Consider the following 17,774-nt stretch of genomic DNA (forward strand, 5'->3'; position numbering starts at 1 on the left):
AATGCCAAGAGCATGTTTGCTCACTTTCAACCTGCTTTTTAGTCTTTATGTTGTCTTCTTATAAGTGGTGAATTTGGTTTACATTGGCACTGTAGTTTTACAAAACTCTAAAGGAAACCGCTGTGATTCTGTTTCCTTTGCTTATTTGTTTGTTTGTCCTTCATTTAATTCTTCCTTGCTTAAAAACGAACAAACCTTAAATCCATTTTAGTCTTTCTAGGAGTGTTTCTAAATTGCCTCCTTCATTATTTGCATTTTTCCATTTTTCATACTTGAGGTCAGCATTTCTTACAGTGTCATGGCTTAGGAATGCTACTCCCTAATTTAGTACTCCCAGTAAAAAGAAAACTATAAGCTGCTCCCCTCTTCTTCCCTCTCCTGTCCCTCCCTGCCCCACTGTGGGAGACAGAAGACAGAGATTATTGGTTGAAATAAGAACAATTACTGGAAACAGCAAGGAGATAAGAAAACTATCAGTAGTGGCAACAATACTAATAACAAAAATGTACAAAGAGACGGTAATATACAAGTAAAAATGCTCATGTAGCCCAGGACAATGAAAACAATAGTGGACAGACCATCTGACCACCACACTTTTTCCTGACCACAAGCCACTCCTACTTTTTCTCCCAGAAACTTCCACCCCCAGTGAGGACATGAGATGGTACAGAATAACAGCTGAGATCTGCCTACATGGGTCCAGGCTCCATCCCTCATGGCTACTGTGAAAAATTAACTCTGTCTTGGCCCAAACCAAGGCAGTTATGGGTGGGTGGATTTATATGTTTGGTTTTCCTTGTCCTGAGGGCGTTTATAGGAGACAGTTTATAAGTGAAAATGCCATTTTCGTTTATGTGTTGCACTGAGAATTGTGAAATCTGAGTCCTCCAAGCCCCTGATGTAGCAGTGCCCTTCTTTATGGCACCCTCTCCCAGTGGGGCTTAGGGTGCTCCTTGGGGAGTGCTTCTGATGCTCTTCACCTAACTCTTGTTTTGGAGGTGGTCTTGGGGATTTGGGTCCCCGCCTTATTTTGTGTAGCTTTTTACTCCTGATAAGGATGCACAGGAGAGGAGTTGTTGGATGGTCTCTACCTTGGCTCCGTTCTGCCCATATACACAACCATGAGGTGGCAGACTTGAGCCTTTAAAGAGACCTTTTCCTTCAACTTTGTGATAAAAAACACCTGGATGTTGATTTTGATACAAAGCTGAGGATTCATTGTTATGGTTTTAGCACCTCTCCAGATAGACAGGATCTCCCTCCTTTTTGGTTCAACCTATAGCTATAAATCAAAGACGTCTCACTCCCAGTGCAGATCACACAGTCTACTTGCTGTTCTCCCTGACCTGTCCTTGCACCTATTTGTTCTGCATCATCCTGATTCCATGAGGCTACCTGTGAAGGTTAATTTACCGCTGGTGGAGATCTGAACAGGCATGGATCTGCTTCAAAAATGAGGACCTTATTTTATTTGTAGTAGTTGTCTTCAAGTAAATATCAGCATACAGCATACTGAGTGACACAGTATCGCTCAAACTGAGATAATGTAACCACTGAAGCTTGTAAACTGTGTTGTTAATTAGACCATGTGTTTTTGATGGACTTTTCTAAAGCTACTAAAGTTTGTATGTCGGAGATTGAAATAATTAGTTCTCTTTCACATGTTTGACAGATTTGTGAATGGCATTTTAAATCTCTTTCCTATGGTTGAAATGGTTTGAAATGTACCTAGGAGGAGAATCTGCACATTTTTCAGTAGTGTGAGTGCCATATGCTTGTTGAAAATATATACCTTTCTTTTTCAGAATACTTTTTTAAAAAATTCAGAAAGTTTCTGTAACTGTAAGGAAACTGGCTTGCATTTGAAGTTGGCATATAAATGCAAGAGCACATTGTGCTGAAGAGCAAAAAAGAAGACAGTTTTCCATTAGCTAGGTTGTAAAATAGCTTTTTGGGAAGCAAAGCTGTAATTCTTAGCATGTAATGGCATAAAAATAAACATTCTTGCCTTACCTGTACATTTTTGCAGATCAACACACAATTTGACTGTCTGTTAGAGAACAGTTATGTCAGACCTGCATGTGTTGGAAAAGCAAATAAAAACAATAAAAGGAAGAATTTGTGCTTAGTAATTTAGAAAACAAATAATTTTATTCTGTTTCTGATCTTCATTTATAGCACCAGCAACAAGTGGTGCAGGCTGTGGAGCGTGCCAAACAAGTGACCATGGCAGAACTGAACGCAATCATTGGGGTACGTGGTCTTTTCATTTTAGCTCTGATAGTATTTGTAAATAGCTTTTATTTTTTTCTCTCCCTTTCATGAACTCATTTCCATCAGATGGGCAAAAAGTGTGGGCAGTGGTGAAGTTCGGTAGCTTAATCTTCGTAAAATCTGGTTACTATCTGAAAACTTTACCTTGCACTGTGCCAAAAGGACTAATGGGATAATTAATGTCTGTATTGTATCTATTATTGTATCTATTTTTTTTGAGGTTTTGTTTGTTTTTGTCCTTTTTAAGTAACATTGCTTCCTTTGCATACTACCTGCCGGTCTACTTCTGCAGCCACAGTAACAGAAGGACTTCATATGACGTACTGTTTTTCCCATCCCTCCTGCCCACATCCTTTTCTGGATGTTGGCTCAAGACTCTGAATATTCATCACACGTTTCATTTTTAAATTAAAAACTAGCTGTTACTTTAAAAAACAAATAGAACAATCAACCAAGCGGAAAACCCCCCAAAACACCAAAACCAAAACACCCAAAGAAATAACCAAAATCCATAGCAGAACAACTCATCAATAGTGTGCTTATAGGTGCCCTACAGTCATCTAAAAGTATGGGCGTGTGGAGCCCCTTTTGTAAAAGCTTTACTGCCAGTGGTATTAACCCAGTACAGAGATTTTATGTGTGTGGATAGCCACAGTGTTTATATTTTACAACTAGAGAGGACAGACATAACAACAAAAGCCATGGCTGTTCACACTACATAAAATAAAGTTGAGAAGTCATAGCTTAATAGCACATTATACTCATGTATAATTATACAGCTGGTGCAAGCAGTTGTTTAAGTTATTCTAGTGAAGACACAACTGTACTTCCTTTCTTCTGCACCCGCCCAAATGCTTTTTCTTTTGTGTACAGATTATCCAGAGAAGTATTTTCCTTTTTTTTAATTCAGTGTATCAAACACACTTTGAAATTCTAATTATTCCATTTACTTTCATTAAAATTCAAATTGCTGAGTGAAGATGTGCATAAGGGTCGCAGAATAATCAATCTGAAGATATTGCTTCAATTACACCTCCATCTTTTAACAAGGAAATTGGGCCTTTCTCATCATTGGTGACAGTAGTATAGAGCAAGGATCTGACTGTAGCTTGTTTTTACTAGCTCTTTCTAACTCTGTTTTGTATCTCTGACCACAAGAAAACATTGGTAGTCAATTAGAAATTATAAATGGAAAAAAGTAACCTTTATTTCCTCTGAAGTGCCCGTTAGAAAAAAGGGGGTGAATCAGAGCGTGTCGTGTAGAATCATGAATAACATTTGTTGTATGTCTTTTACACTCCTGTGGGAAGAGTGGGAAGTGAATAATTTCCCAATTAGTTTTCATTACCTATCCAGAAATATTGCCTTCTATTAACATTCTTTGCATAAAGTAAGTAGCTGAAGGTTGGCTTCTTAGTTAAAGAAGCTTTTATACGTGTGTGCTGCATGTGCATATGTAGCATGTGTGTATACGTCCATGTAAAATGTGTGATGTTACAGATACTGGCTATTGCACTCCTTATTTAAGTTTATCCTACTTTCATGAACCGCTAAACCACGCAGAATAAATATAAACAGACCAGACACTTGTCTGGGAGCCTGGCAATAGCTTCTGTTGGTCTTCCCTTCACCAGACAGAAGTAAATTTTCTTTTGTTTCCTGCTGTCTGAATTTATCTCTTCATGTCAACTAAAATTCTATTGCTTCAAAGTTTTTTAAACTATCAGAATTTTGGATTTGTGCATTAAAATTAGACAGCCCTCGTGTCCTCACAGGACTGATTTTTACCTTACTCTACTGCCTTTTTTCACTCCTAAGTTTTATGTTGACTTAGCAAATGCTGTGTGTCCCTCTCTTTAGTTTTACAGAAACAGGAGCAATATGGACTGCAATTTTTGTGTTCATCACGTTTAAGGAGAAGTAATCTCATGCAATCTTTGAAATATTCATTTTTAAAAATGAAATAAATAGGAAAGAGTTATCAAGTTTGTGTTGGATGAATATCCACAATAAGAGAGATTAGAGAGATTTAAAGTCTGAAAATGTAACATGGGACTAAAAAGGCTTGTCATACTTTGTGAATACCCATAAAAATAAAACAAAGAATGTAATTAGAAATTATACCTTTTATATATATCTGATTAGATTGTCTTAAATAATTTTGCTGTTTGGTAATTCTGGCAGTGTTTGTGTTCTTTTAACACTGTGGTACTAAAAAAAAAATTCCAAAGTATGTTTAACCCATTGAACTGTGTATCAGACAAAGACGGAAGCAGTATTTGAGTTTTTGAAATACAACTGTAGCTTAAGTTTCTCTGTGCTTTGAGTGAGTCCTGTTCAGTTCACCTCACTCGTGCTAAACCCCTTCAATTTGCACAGAGCAACCCTGGGTGTCAGTTTAAAATGGATTCTACCAGAATGGAATATGCCACAAGAAGAGAATCAAACGTGCACGGATCACGTCTCTCTTTATGTTTCACACACACATATATTTTTGTATGAATGTGCTCTAATTTAATGGAATCTGATGAAGCACCTTTTAACTTTGCAATATTATTCTATCTTCATTGGTAAATGAACCAAATCACTGATCCGTGCAGTTTAAATGCAAAATACTGAAGTGAACCCAGAATCTGGAGAGGCTGCTTGTTCTCCTGACAATAAACTAGTTATGTTTAATGGAATGAAACACAGTTATAATGACTTCTTTCACAGGTCATGTTCAGTTGAAAATTGTTGACGGGCTCAAACAAGTTAGATATCATCTATCATCTCCTGGAGAGATGCAGTGAGAAAAACTAAATCAAAACTGTGTATATCATAAGCATGCTGCAGGAGGACTGTAAATCTGCGGGCATACAGTCTCTGTATCTGGTGTTTGCCATGGATGGTGTGGTGTAGCGTTCTTGCTTGGGGCCATTGGAAGTGCACATCCAGAGCTGCTTCCCAGGCTGGGTGTGCCAGGATGAGCCATGTGATGTATCCGGTTGATCTTGTCATGTGTCAAAGCTACCGTGTTTTTACATTAGAATCTGCAAGATCGCACTGTTGGAACAACACATGAATCATAACCTTAAGTCAGCAATATAATCTAGTTAGGAATGATGTTTTCGTTTCCTCAATTAATAAATTGAGTCGTCTAACTTTCTTAAAATGTTGGGGTTTGGTTTTTTTTAATCCATTATACAATACAATTGGAACACACTGTGTGAGTGTGGTTACATTTTAATGAGGGAACCAGGGAATTAACTTGTAACTTTTTAAGAATTTTATCAGAGTATTGTTTTTGTTCCTGCTGTTTAAAGTAGTAATTTTTCAGCTGCAGTTGGGGAGTAAGGGAGAAATAAAGGCTACTGCTTGTATGCCTGTTTATCACTTGGAGAAAGATAAATACACCAAAAACTGAAGAACAGATATGTGATGGTGTTGAAAGAAAATGCAGTTTAGCACAAGAAATGCTGAACCTCAATTTTTAGCAGTGACATTTTAATGATAGGAAGTCTGCAAAATTATTTGCCATCAATTGTGAAGGCAATAACAAGCCTTGGTGGTTTTTCACACCCTCTGTGTTAAGTGCTTTCAGAATGACAGCGTAAACTGTGTTGGAGAACTCCAAGGAAGTAAAACTGATTAAAATGTTCATGCTTGAATGGTGCTGATGGAATAGTTCATTTGGACTTTCTCTACCTCCTGCAGCTCAAGCTGAAATATTAAAATTCAGTGAATTTAAATCTCTCTCTCCTCAGCTCAGGAAAAAAACATTACATTTTAATAGGTTTTAAACTCATAATTCATTGGTTTGGAGCAGCACTATTAAATCTATTTAAACATTACTTGTATTACCAAGGAAATGATTGAAATAATTTTTTTCTTTACCATTCTGTACATCTGAAGAAAAAAAGGATGGGTTTGGTTTAATTTTTAAGCATTTTGTTTTATTATACCACTTTTGTTATCTTCTTTAAAAAAAATAACAAATGTCAGTTACTGGAAGAAGGGACTCCTTCTGTCTTGTCTTATATAATTACCAAGCTATAATGTTCCTTCTTAAATACACTACTTGTCACAATTTCTACCCTGTATTTAAGGCCAAGGTGCTTCTTTGACCCATCTCAAAAGGTTTGTAATTTTTGGTTGTTTGGTTGTTTTCAAGTGAGTGGTCATTTTACAACTATAAGCAGCATTGCATAGCAAGCATGGAAAGCTTTGAAAGCAGTGCAGTGCACACAACTTGAAATGAAAATTTGGCATCAGTGCCAACCATCGTTGCTGTGGTGCCAGTTGTCTGGGGTTCCAGATGCCAGATGCTGAGGCACTTCTTCTTTACGTTGGTGCTTAACGTGCAGAGGCATCTCCTGCTCCTCACAGAGAGGGTGGATTGTTTCTGGATTATGTGTGTGCTTGTGCTGTGAGGAAGATTGAGGGTTTTCTGTTTGAACCGATGCAGGCAGTTTGAATGGAAAAGTCATTCCTGCCCAGTGTGTGCATTCAGGAACAATAGTGGCAGGGAAGGTGGGGAAGTGCAGTAAAACAAGCGTGGGGACAACAGTCTCTTGTCTCTCCAGCCCTTCTGTATTGCTTGTTTAAAGGTGTGTTAAGCACTGGTTGAAGCTTAAATCTGTTGGTGACCTGCTGTATGTTGTACACAGGTTTGTTACAGTGGGAAGGTGGCAGAAGAGGTTGACTTAATAGGTATGTGCTTTGAGTTGTGTTTATTTGTGTACCCTTGATATGTCTGTCTCGTATTGGCCTCATAAGTCATCAACGTGCCTGTAAGAAATGTGGATAGAGCCTTCCCAAATCTTCGTTCACGAAGCCCAGCCATCCCTAACAAAATGCTGAAATTCGTTGCTCCCCATTTAATTACTTGTTTGCTGATTGTATATTGAGGGTGTGTGGTGATGTGGTTCTGCAATTTTTTTGATCCTGCCTAGTGCCTGATATTGAATTGTAGAAGGAACTGTAGGTGCCTTTTGGATGAGCATTTTTGGTTTTGAGTTATTCACCTGAAGTCTGGCTAAGTTAAAGACACCCTGTTTTTTGGGTGTAAAGAGCTGTTTTGGAGGGATTTGTTGTCTTATTCCAATGGGCCGGCTTCAGAGAGAGCCTTGAAGGTGAGGCCTGATTTAAATAAATCTCTCCCATATGCAGCATTATCTTGATTTAAAGAAGCTGAAATGAGGCACAGGAATTTTTTAGAGATTTCCAAGGGAATTAATTAGAATGTAAATAATTTTCGGGTACCATATTTACTGAAAAAACGTTCTGAGGATGGATTTTAAATACTGTTGCTACTCGTAGAATGGGCTGCCTCTGTTTTTTTGCTTTTTCGCCTACCTTCAGTAGCTATGGTAGCTACTGAATTTATATTATCTATCACTATATGAGCAGTCAGTAACATTGCAGTGTGAAGTGCTGACCACTTACTAACATCTAATTGGCAATATGCTGGTGCCAGAGGCCTCGCTCCTTGTGCTTAAGTACGTGCATATGACATGAATGTTACAGCTCACACACTGTATCTGATCAGGCAGGAGGGCTGCCTTTTGCTTCCATGTTCTCAAGGTTTTGCAAATCCTGGTACCAAAGCTATGTGATCACTATATCTTTTTTTTTTTCATTAGGATTAATCAGTGCAGATATGAGGAGTCCCATGGAAAATTTTTGTGATGTTCTACAGCATGAACATATACAGTATTTTATTTATGACTTATTTTTGTATGCTTTTACTTCACATACAGTAGAAAGGAGAAAACACTGTTGCTGATGTGGCCTGTACTCCCATATATGGAAGGTGTTGCCAACCAAATACAGATGTACTGTGCTCCATGTTGATTTTCACATGCCATATATTACCTTCAGTGATGGTCTTATATCAGTGCTTTGGAAAAAAAGAAGTGTGTCTGATTTTAAAGTATTGTGAAGGCAGGGGTTTTGCAGACGTGTTTCATTGCAAAATCAGCAAGGTTTATGTACTAAGTGGAGATGCCATCCATTTAAATGGGTACCCTTACTGTACAGTATAGCCAAAAGACAGTTGTTACTGTGTCCTGGTTTCATAACACAAGAGTTCTGATATCACCCCTTAACAAGGTTGTATGTTTGCCATCTAGACTTTTTCCCAACCCCACTTGGTAGGCTGCTGCCTAGAGCTATGAATGAGGACCGGGACTCTCTACAGTGGATCAGTTAAGTGTTTGCATTTCTTCAGGTATGTGGGTAGTTCTTGTATCTTCAGTCTTAATTACAGGACAAAACAAGGGCTTTAGTGCTTAACTGGGATGGACACTAAAATACTACGTGTTTCCACATGTTAAGTTCATCCATAAAAAAGGAGTTTGGGAGATCTTAAATATTTTAAGTTGTCTGATGTTTCAGAATGTTTGATTTTCATTAGTGAGACCATTCCTTGCTTATCGTTTGGTGAACTTCTCACAGACACTTTCTTAGTATATGAATGCGTCACAAACACTGATGAACTTAATCCAGTAATGTTTCTGGAACAAGGGAGTAGTGCTTTCCCTGTTGCACCTTCGAAAGAGACTGAAGCAAAAAGAAAAAGTGGTCCTTCCCCAGTCTTAGAGCTGCGACTTAAATCCAGGTGATTTGATTCTTTCTTTATCAAAACCATTGTAAATGGGAAACTGCAATTAAATCACTTTAACTTTCAGTTACTTGACTAACAGACACTACATTAAAGAGGCAGAACACTACATCTCTCAATTAAATTGCTTGGAGAGGATAATAATATCCACATGTTCTAACACCTGTGGGAAGAGGCTGCTCACCTCCAAGAAGAGCAGGCATTACAGTGCTCTGCACAGGACCAGAGCTGCACTAGAAATGGCAGTTTTTAAAGACACAGAATAGGTTGGAAAGAATGGATCAATCCACGCAACCCAGGTTCTTATCCTAAGCAAAGACAACTTGCTGAAATCCAACACAGTCTATATTTGTGTATTGTACGTGTAATGAAACATAGTGTTAGCGCTTAGAGCTTGTATTTCTCAGTAATTGCTATGTAGAAATTTGACTGGTAAGGATTGACTTTATAAGATGCATTAGAGAAATGCACATGTGAGATGCGTAACGTGCATCTCTTTTTTGCTGATACTACATGGCTCTAAAACTATACCTTGTGAGGAAGCTTTGAAGTAAATTATAGTTGCCACATTATCATCATGGCTAGGCTTCACGAACGAAGATTTGGGGAGGGCTCTACCCACTGTTGTTACAAGCGTACTGGTGGCTAAAAAGGCCAATACAAGACAGGCACGTCAAGTTGCAAAAGGCACAGCAGAAAGACTCCTTAGGTGGTATATTCTGCAAGACATGATTCTTTCTGCGTTGTCTTTTCTCCTCAAGAGTGATCCTGTGTTCTCAAAAGCATCAGCAGCGTTGTAGATGGTGTGTCTCCAGACCTCCCGACTGGAAGCCAGAGTGGACCAGTGATGTTGATCGATATGGCCAAGGCTGAGATGTTGTTTCAGGGAGTTCTTGTATCTTCTCTTTGGGGCTCCTCTCTTTGCAGCAGCCGGTGGCAAGTTCACCATAAAGCAAGATCTTAGGGAGGCAGTGGTCCTTCATCCTTGAGACGTTGTCCTGCCCAGCACAGCTGTGTTCTCAGCAACATGGCCTCAATACTAGTAACCGGTGCTTGTTCTAGAACAGACGTATTGGTCACATAATCTGACCAGTGGATGTTTAGGATTGTACAGAGGCAGCGCTGATGGAAACGTTCTAGGAGTCGCAGGTGGTGGTGGTAGATGACCCATGATTCGGATCCATATAAGAGAGTAGACAGCATAGACAGCACTATGGCTCTGTAAACACTGATCTTTGTACTTCAAGTGTTTATTTTGCCAAACTCTTTTATGAAGCTTTCCAAAAGCACTATATGCCATTGCTAACCTGTTGTCTATCTCTCCGTCAGTCTTACCATTCGAGGAGATGAGGCTACCTAGGTAATTAAACTGCTGGACTGATTTGAGCTCTGATTGGCCAATGGTGATATGGGGATGATGGAAGACTTCCTGGAGTGCAAGTTGATAGAGAACTTCTGTCTTCTTTAAGCTGACTTCCAGCCCAAAGAGCTCAGCAGCATCTGCAAAGCAGGATGTTAAACGCTGCAGAGCTGCTTCTGTGTGGGCAACAAGGGTGACATCATCAGCGTAGAGCAGCTCCCAGACAAGATGGTTTAAGGTCTTAGTGTGGGCCTTCAGTCGCCTTAGGTTGAATAGGCTTCCATCAGTACAATATCGAACGTAGATACCGTCCTGATCATCGAGGTCTGCCGTGGCCCTTTGGAGCATCATGCTGAAAAAGATTGTGAATAGAATTGGTGCAAGAATGCAGCCATGTTTCACACCATTGGTAATTAGAAAGGGCTCAGAAAGTGCATTGCCATATCTGACTTGGCCGTACTGATCCTCATGGAGTGAGATGATCATTTTGAGGAACTTTGGGGGACAACCTAAATGTTCCAAAATCTTCCACAGACCTTTTCTGCTCACAGTATCGAAAGCCTTGGTGTAGTCAACAAAGGTTACATAGAGACCTTTGTTCTGTTCCCTACATTTCCCTTGCAGTTGTCTGAGAACAAACACCATGTCTGTGGTACTCCTGTTGGCTCTGAAACCACATTGGCTTTCAGGTAGAAGTTCTTCTGCTATAGCAGGTATTAGTCTGTTTAAGAGTATTCTTGCCAGGATTTTGCCAGCAATGGAGAGCAGAGTAATAGCACGGTAATTTGAACAGTCTGATTTAGTACCTTTCTTCTTATATAGGGTGATGATGACTGCATCTCGAAGGTCTGATGGTAGTTCACGTAGTTCCCAACAGTGCACCACAAATTCGTGAAATTTAGTATGGAGTGCAAGGCCCCCGTGTTTCCAGACTTCAGGTGGAATTCCATCAACCCCAGCTGCCTTGCCAGTTTTCACATGCTGAATGGTCTTAAGGGTTTCTCCCAAAGTGGGGGCAATATCCAATTCATTCTTCACTGGTTGCTGTGTGACTGAATAGCTGTCATGGTTTGAGATCTCCAAAATCCAATTCCCTAGCTCCATTCCCCCCTCCCACATCTCAACCCAGTGAGAGATGATTCTTTCCAGACAAAACACACCAGACTCAAAGTGGGGGGAAAGGGAATAAATACTACAATACATTATATACAACCTTAGCTATCTCTACCATGACATAAGTATTTACAGTGGATCAGATCTCTTCTCCCCTCCAAATAAAAGTCCAAGAGGGAAGAAGGACAGATCCCTTCTAGTCTCTGAGCAACAGGATCTTCTACAGCAGCAGTCATCTGTCCTCTTCACATGCAGCAACTGATAGCTGGACTTCCGCCAGCACTCACGAGGGATAAATTCAAGTTCCTCTCGGCCCCTTGACGCAGGCAAAGGGGTCTTCCGTGGGCTACGGTCACCCCAGACAAAGGTCGTTCCACCACGGTCATATCAACGGAGCACAGGAGTCTCCGTGACGGTCTGGTACCTTTAGGGGACTCAAGCCCCTTGAAGAGCTTGTGTACCCTGCCTCACGATGGCTGCGAGCTTCTTTGTAGCTTGCAACAAGGGAGGGCCCCAAGGTCTACCTCCTACACACCGTCCTGGCTGAGCTTTCAGGACGACTGAGCTTCTTAGCTCCTTTCTGTAGTGCATGTCGTACTTCACCCCTCCCTTCTAGGATGTGAGGGGTCTCTGAGGAGTTTGGGGGGTCTGGTTCAGTTCTTACCCCCAAAACTCTGTCTCTCTGCTGCTCTCTCTCTCTCTCTCTCTCTCCTTCCAGGAGTTCTCTCCTGCTTGGCTGTAATGCCTCTGGTGCTTCATCTTATCTCTTCTGGCTCTGTGCCACCGTTTCTCCAGTCAGTGCAGTTCTGTCGCTGCCGCTGCTGCTCACAGTGAAGAAACATCTCCCAGCTCAGCTACAGACACTTAGCCCAGTCTAACACTGTTGCAAGTCTCTGCAGTCCCCCCAGCCGGGGTCTGGGGACCCCAGAGTCCCCAAGGGGCTCCGAACCCCCTTCCTCGTGGTCTTACAACATGGCTACCACCTCTTCAACCCCCAACCAACAACTCCTTCTCTTCCGTTTGCTTGTGGTATGTTTATATTTCACAGAAGCACAGATTGGTTAAAACTTCAAAACTTCCAGGATCACCACCCCCTGGGGGTTACCACTTTTCTTAGCTTCAGGGGGAAAACCTGGTTCAAACCACTGCAATAGCTGAGTCTTGGACTACACGACTAGTACTGAAAAGGGTCTGAAAGTGTTCAGACCAACGATTCAGAATGGAGGTTTTATCTGTCAGAAACGTTTGACCAGCTGAGTAGAGGGCTTTGGACCTGGTATGTAGGCCCATATGCTGTTTTCAGGGCCTCATAGAATCCTCTGTGATCACCCGTGTCTGCACATAATTGAGTTTTTTCAGCCAGATTGATCCACCGCTTGTTCTGGATGTCACGGAGTTTCTGTTGGAGCTTGCTGCATGCAAGACGAAAGGCTGTTTTTCTTACGTGACAGGATGGCAGTGCAAGGTGTGCTTGGTGAGCGGTTCTCTTCTTCCGCAACAATTCCTGGATCTCTTGATTGTTTTCATCAAACCAGTCCTTGTTCTTCTTGAAGGAGAACCCTAAGGTTTCTTCAGAGGACTGCAGGATGCTGCTTTTAATATGGTGCCTAAGTGTTTCAGGAGAGGCATCTATAGAATCTATGGAATGGTTTTCGAGCCTAGTTTGAAGATTTGCCTGGAATCTGTCTCTCACTGTGGCTGGTTGGAGATTGTTAGAATTGCTCATAGATTTAGCCACTTGGATCTCTCTATGATCGGTAGCATTGCTTAACTTTTCTTCTAGCTTTTATTGTTTTGATTCGTGATACATCGCAGGTGATACTTTTTTCACTTTTCAGCCCAGGGTTTCAGAAACTTTTAAATATGATGACCCTAGAAGATTATTTGGAAGGCTACTAGAAAGAGCATTGGCATTGCTCTCATTTTCTGGTTCTAAAGAAAAGGAACAAGGTTCACAAGGTCACAGTAGAGATGCTGTTTTTCTACTGAGTCCAGAGGAGAAAAAAATCTCTTCCCAATATCTGTGGGTAGAACATGAGTGGAGCACTTTGTAAATAAGGTACTTGAACCAGTGTGCACCTTAGTCAGAGATGATTTTTACCATCTGTTTGTCTGTAGCAGAAAACACCCGTTTGTTGTCATTGTTATTCTTTGCACTGGTCTTTGTGAAAAGGTTTTGAAGTGAAGGTTTGGTATGTTGAGGCACATTTCACACCACTGGCCCTCCTATGGTAAGACCTTGAGCTTACTTGCATTTGTACTATCTGCCCTCTCTGGCAGGAGATGTGGATTTTTCCTTGACTAGGAATTGATGGGAGAGAAGGAAGAAGAGAGTTTTAAGTGGCATGATTTATGCAGGAACTTCTGCCCTTTATTAATTGATAATAGAAAATCATTCTGAAGAGCTTAATTCTTCTTCCCTCCACCGTCACTGTGAAATTGAGATGAAGTCCTGCAATCAGAAGAAACTACTGAAGTCCAGTATTCTATGGGAAGGTGCACTTGGCCTTTTGCAGGGGACTAGATTTTTCCTTTATTAAGATTCTGTTCTTTTTTACCAAGAATCTTTTATTTCCTAGTAGGTTTTATTAATTTTTTGTCCTCTATCTGTGCTGTTTCACTGAGTGAAAAATAGTCGTGGGAGTGAAAGTGAGGACAAATGGTGAAACATGTATCCTGACAGAACGGAAATGTGCTCTCCATATATTGCCTTTCATCCCACAATATGATTTGGGAGATGATTTTTTGTTCCTCATTCACTTAAAAGATCTTTGAAGCAATTTGTAGAGATATGATTCTGATGGTTTCTTTGTTACTTATGTAGGAGTTCTGAATGTTCCTCTTCTGATTAATGACAGCTATTGATTTTTTCCTTCTCCCCATAGTTTTCTCAGTAGAGCTTGCTTTCTTCCTGTGAAATCAGCATCCTCAAAGACAGAAATTACTGATTTGAAGAGAACAAGAAGCCTAGCATTTGATTCTTGTAAAAAATAAAATTACTTTTGTTATTATTAGTCTCTTTCTTATTCTCTCTCCTTTTTCATTGTTTTTCATTCTTCTTTTTTTCTCCTGTATTTTTGTCTAACCTGTGCGTTCATTCCCCTTTGTGAACAGAAATGTTTGAGTTTTTTAGTAGATCAGCTGCATCTGATCATTTAGAATTTCCAATTCTAAATTTCCAATTAGAATTTAGAATTTAGAATACCTTTCATAGAATCACAGAATTCTTTAGGTTGGAAAAGACCTCTAAGATCATAGAGTCCAACCATTAAACCAGCACCACTGTGGTCACTACTAAACCATGTCCTCAGTGACACATCCAGAAGTTTTTCTGAGCACTTCCAGGTATGGTGATTCCGCCATCTCCCTTGGCAGCCTGTTCCAATGGCTGACCACCCTTTTAGTGCAAAGATTTTTCTTAATATCCAATCTAAGCTTCCCCTGGTACAGCTTGAAGCCATTTCCTCTCAACCAAAAGCTAGTTGCCTGGGAGAAGAGACCGACCCCCACTGCACTACAACCTTCTCTCAGGCTGTTGTAGAGAGCGATTAAGGTCTCCTGAGCCTCCTTTTCTCCAGGATGCACGACTCCAGCTCCCTCAGCTACTCCTCATAAGACTTTTCCTCCAGACCTTTCACAAGCTCTGTTTCCCTTCACTGGACATACTCCAGTACCTCAATGTCCTTTTTGAAGTGAGGGACCCAGAACTGGATACAGTAGTCAAGATGCAGCCTCAGCAGTGCCAAGTACAGTGGGACAATCCCTTCCTCTGGTCCTGCTGGCCACGCAATTGCTGATACAAGGCAGGATGCCATTGGCTTTCTTGGCCACCTGGGGCACACTGCTGGTTCATGTTCAGTTGGGTGTCAACCAGCACCCCCAGGTCTTTTTTCCACTAGGCAGCTTTTGAGCCACTCTTCCCCTAGCCTGTAGTGGTCCCTGGCTTTGTTGTGAGCCAAGGACTTGGCACTTGACCTTATTGAACCTCATACAATTGGCCTTGGCCCATTGATGCAGTGAAGAACCCTCTGCAGAGCCTTCGTATCCTCCTGCCCAACTTGGTGTCATCTGCAAATTTACTGAAGGTGCCACTCGGTCCTCTCATCCAGATCATCAGTAAAGTTGTTAAACAGGACTGCCCCCAGTATTGAGCCCTGGGGAACACCCGCTAGTGACTGGCTGCCAGCTGATATAACTCTGTTCACTACTACCCTCTGGGTCCGGCCACCCAGTCAGTTTTTATCTGGGAAACAGTGCACTCATAAATACCATGGGAAGCCAGTTTCTGCAAGAGAATGCTGTGGGAAATGGTGTCAAAAGCTTTATTATGTCTATGTAAACAACATCCACAGACAGCATTTCCCTCATCCACTAAGTGGGTTACCTCGTTGCAGGAGATCAGGTTGGTCAAGCAGAATCTACAAACCCATGCTGGCTGTGCCTGATTCCCTGGTTGTCTTGTATGGCCATTATGGAACTCAAGGTGATATGTTCCATAACCTTCCTTGGCAGTGAGGTCAGATTGACAGGTCTGTATTTCCCTGGATCCTACTACTGGCCCTTATTGTGACCAAGACGGCCTCTGACCACCACGTCTGCCAATAATCCTTCTCTGTTCGCACACAGCAGGTCCAGTGTGGTGCCAGCCCTTGTTGTTTCACTCATCCCCTGTGTCGGGAAGTTATCTTCCACACAGTCCAGGAACCTCGTGGACTGTTTCCTGTCTGTTGTGTTGTATTTCCAGCAGACATCTTGTAAGTTGAAATCCTCTGTGAGAAGAAGTACCTGCGATCAGAGAGTTCTGACAGCTGTTTACAGACTATTTCATCTGCCTCTTCATCTTGGTGGTCTATAGCAGACTCCCACCAGGATAGTTCCTTTTACTCTGGTCATTGTAATAATTTTCGGAATTATCCCTCTTCCTTGAAATGTTCTGTGATTCTGTAAAAGAGTAAGGGTAGTAGTTTGTTCTACCCTATATCAGTGTCACTGTCTCTTTATATACCAATCATGTGGTATATATGCATATAGCTTAAGAACCATTCCACTGGAGAAACCACTGCATGACTCTCTTTGTAAGCTGTTTTACTGTGTTGTATCTTAACATCAAAAAAACTTTTTAATAATGCTATGCCAGTACAAAGGAAGTATAAATAGTGCAGATCACATCAAGGGTGTGAACAGGTGTGATAGATAAAAATTCATATCATCCTAGGCACACTCATAACTGTGTGTGCCGAAGGACTTCCTTTGCTGGTGTTCAAACCATTGACATCAATATTGTGTACTTATGAGCCACTATTTTTATTTCTTTTTTCCTCTTTGTCTTGGTTTCTGTTTTGTCAGTATGCTATCTTACTAATGATTCACTGTGAGCAATCAATCACATCATCTAACTCATTTCAAACAAACAATGAAGCTATTTGATTTAGATATTTTGAGGTCCTGTTCCAGCAGTATTGCAGGTATGGGTAGTGAACGCATGAGTATAAATATAAAAGAGAAAATATCTTTTTGAGATGTTAGTTTGTTAACATTAGAAATGTCTTCAGGTTAAAGGAGGTTTGGGTAATGGCTGTGAGCTTTAGGGGTCTACTTGGAAAGTAACCAGTAAAAACTTGAACCTTTTCCAGGAAAATAGGCTTTGAATGTGCTGGCTATAATAAGAGAGCATTTGAAGCTAATTTGTTAGTGGGTTTGTTATCACTGTTTACTTCAAATTTGATCTCTTAAGATGTGTTGGGAAAAGAATTAAGCTAAGCATCAATATTAAGAATTGTGGTTGTAAAAATTAGTGATACTTAGATAAAAACTTTTTGCAAATCCTTTTTACCCATTTGCTAAGACATGACTTTGGAGTTATTTTATTCCTTAGTGTAGACTGCCTAGAAGAATATACAGAAAATAAAATACCGTTAGGAGCAACCAAATGTTATCTTTATTTGACGTGTGTTAATATGTTTTGAATGTTTTACTTCAGTTTTTACTACTGAGCTGATTTAAATTATCATCTACCTAAATATATTACTAAAAAGAAGGCAGTCTACTTTTTTTGTCTTCTTTCTGATTGCTGTGTTTACCCCTTGCTCTTGTATTTTTTGTGTGTTGGATCTTCTTAAAAACGTTGCATTTTGCAATTCTGTAGGGCATATTTCTTGGTAGCCAACTGTTGCTGTTCTTATTTTCAGATAGTTTTGGAAAATTTACAGCATCATAAAGCCTAGTTTCCAAGTTTTCACCTATTATGCATAGATGCTGAAGATGCATGCTTGACTTTACACATATTGAAGTCAATTGTGATGGGATTGTCTAAAGTTAACCACATGCTAAGAGTTCATAAATAATGTGACTAAGGATAACAAATTAAAAAGAAAATGAAGAAAGGGGAAGAGAAGGGATTACAACAACATCAAAAAAATATGT

General features: G+C 40.5%; 1 protein-coding gene across 4 annotated transcripts in view; it reads left to right on the forward strand.

The window, feature by feature from the left end:
- Positions 1-17,774, forward strand: part of TLE4 (TLE family member 4, transcriptional corepressor) — a 101,173-nt gene that overhangs the window by 36,720 nt on the left and 46,679 nt on the right. For 3 of the 4 annotated variants that reach the window (XM_027634730.1, XM_027634731.1, XM_027634733.1), the window contains one exon: positions 2,179-2,253. The exons of the other annotated variant lie outside the window; for it this stretch is intronic. In XM_027634730.1, coding sequence (XP_027490531.1) covers positions 2,179-2,253 — 75 coding nt within the window. The remainder of the gene's footprint in view (positions 1-2,178; positions 2,254-17,774) is intronic. 4 annotated transcript variants of the gene reach the window in all.

The sequence above is a fragment of the Corapipo altera genome, unplaced genomic scaffold, assembly GCF_003945725.1.
Source record: "Corapipo altera isolate COAL_440 unplaced genomic scaffold, ASM394572v1 61411, whole genome shotgun sequence".
NCBI classification, from domain to species: Eukaryota; Metazoa; Chordata; class Aves; order Passeriformes; family Pipridae; genus Corapipo; species Corapipo altera.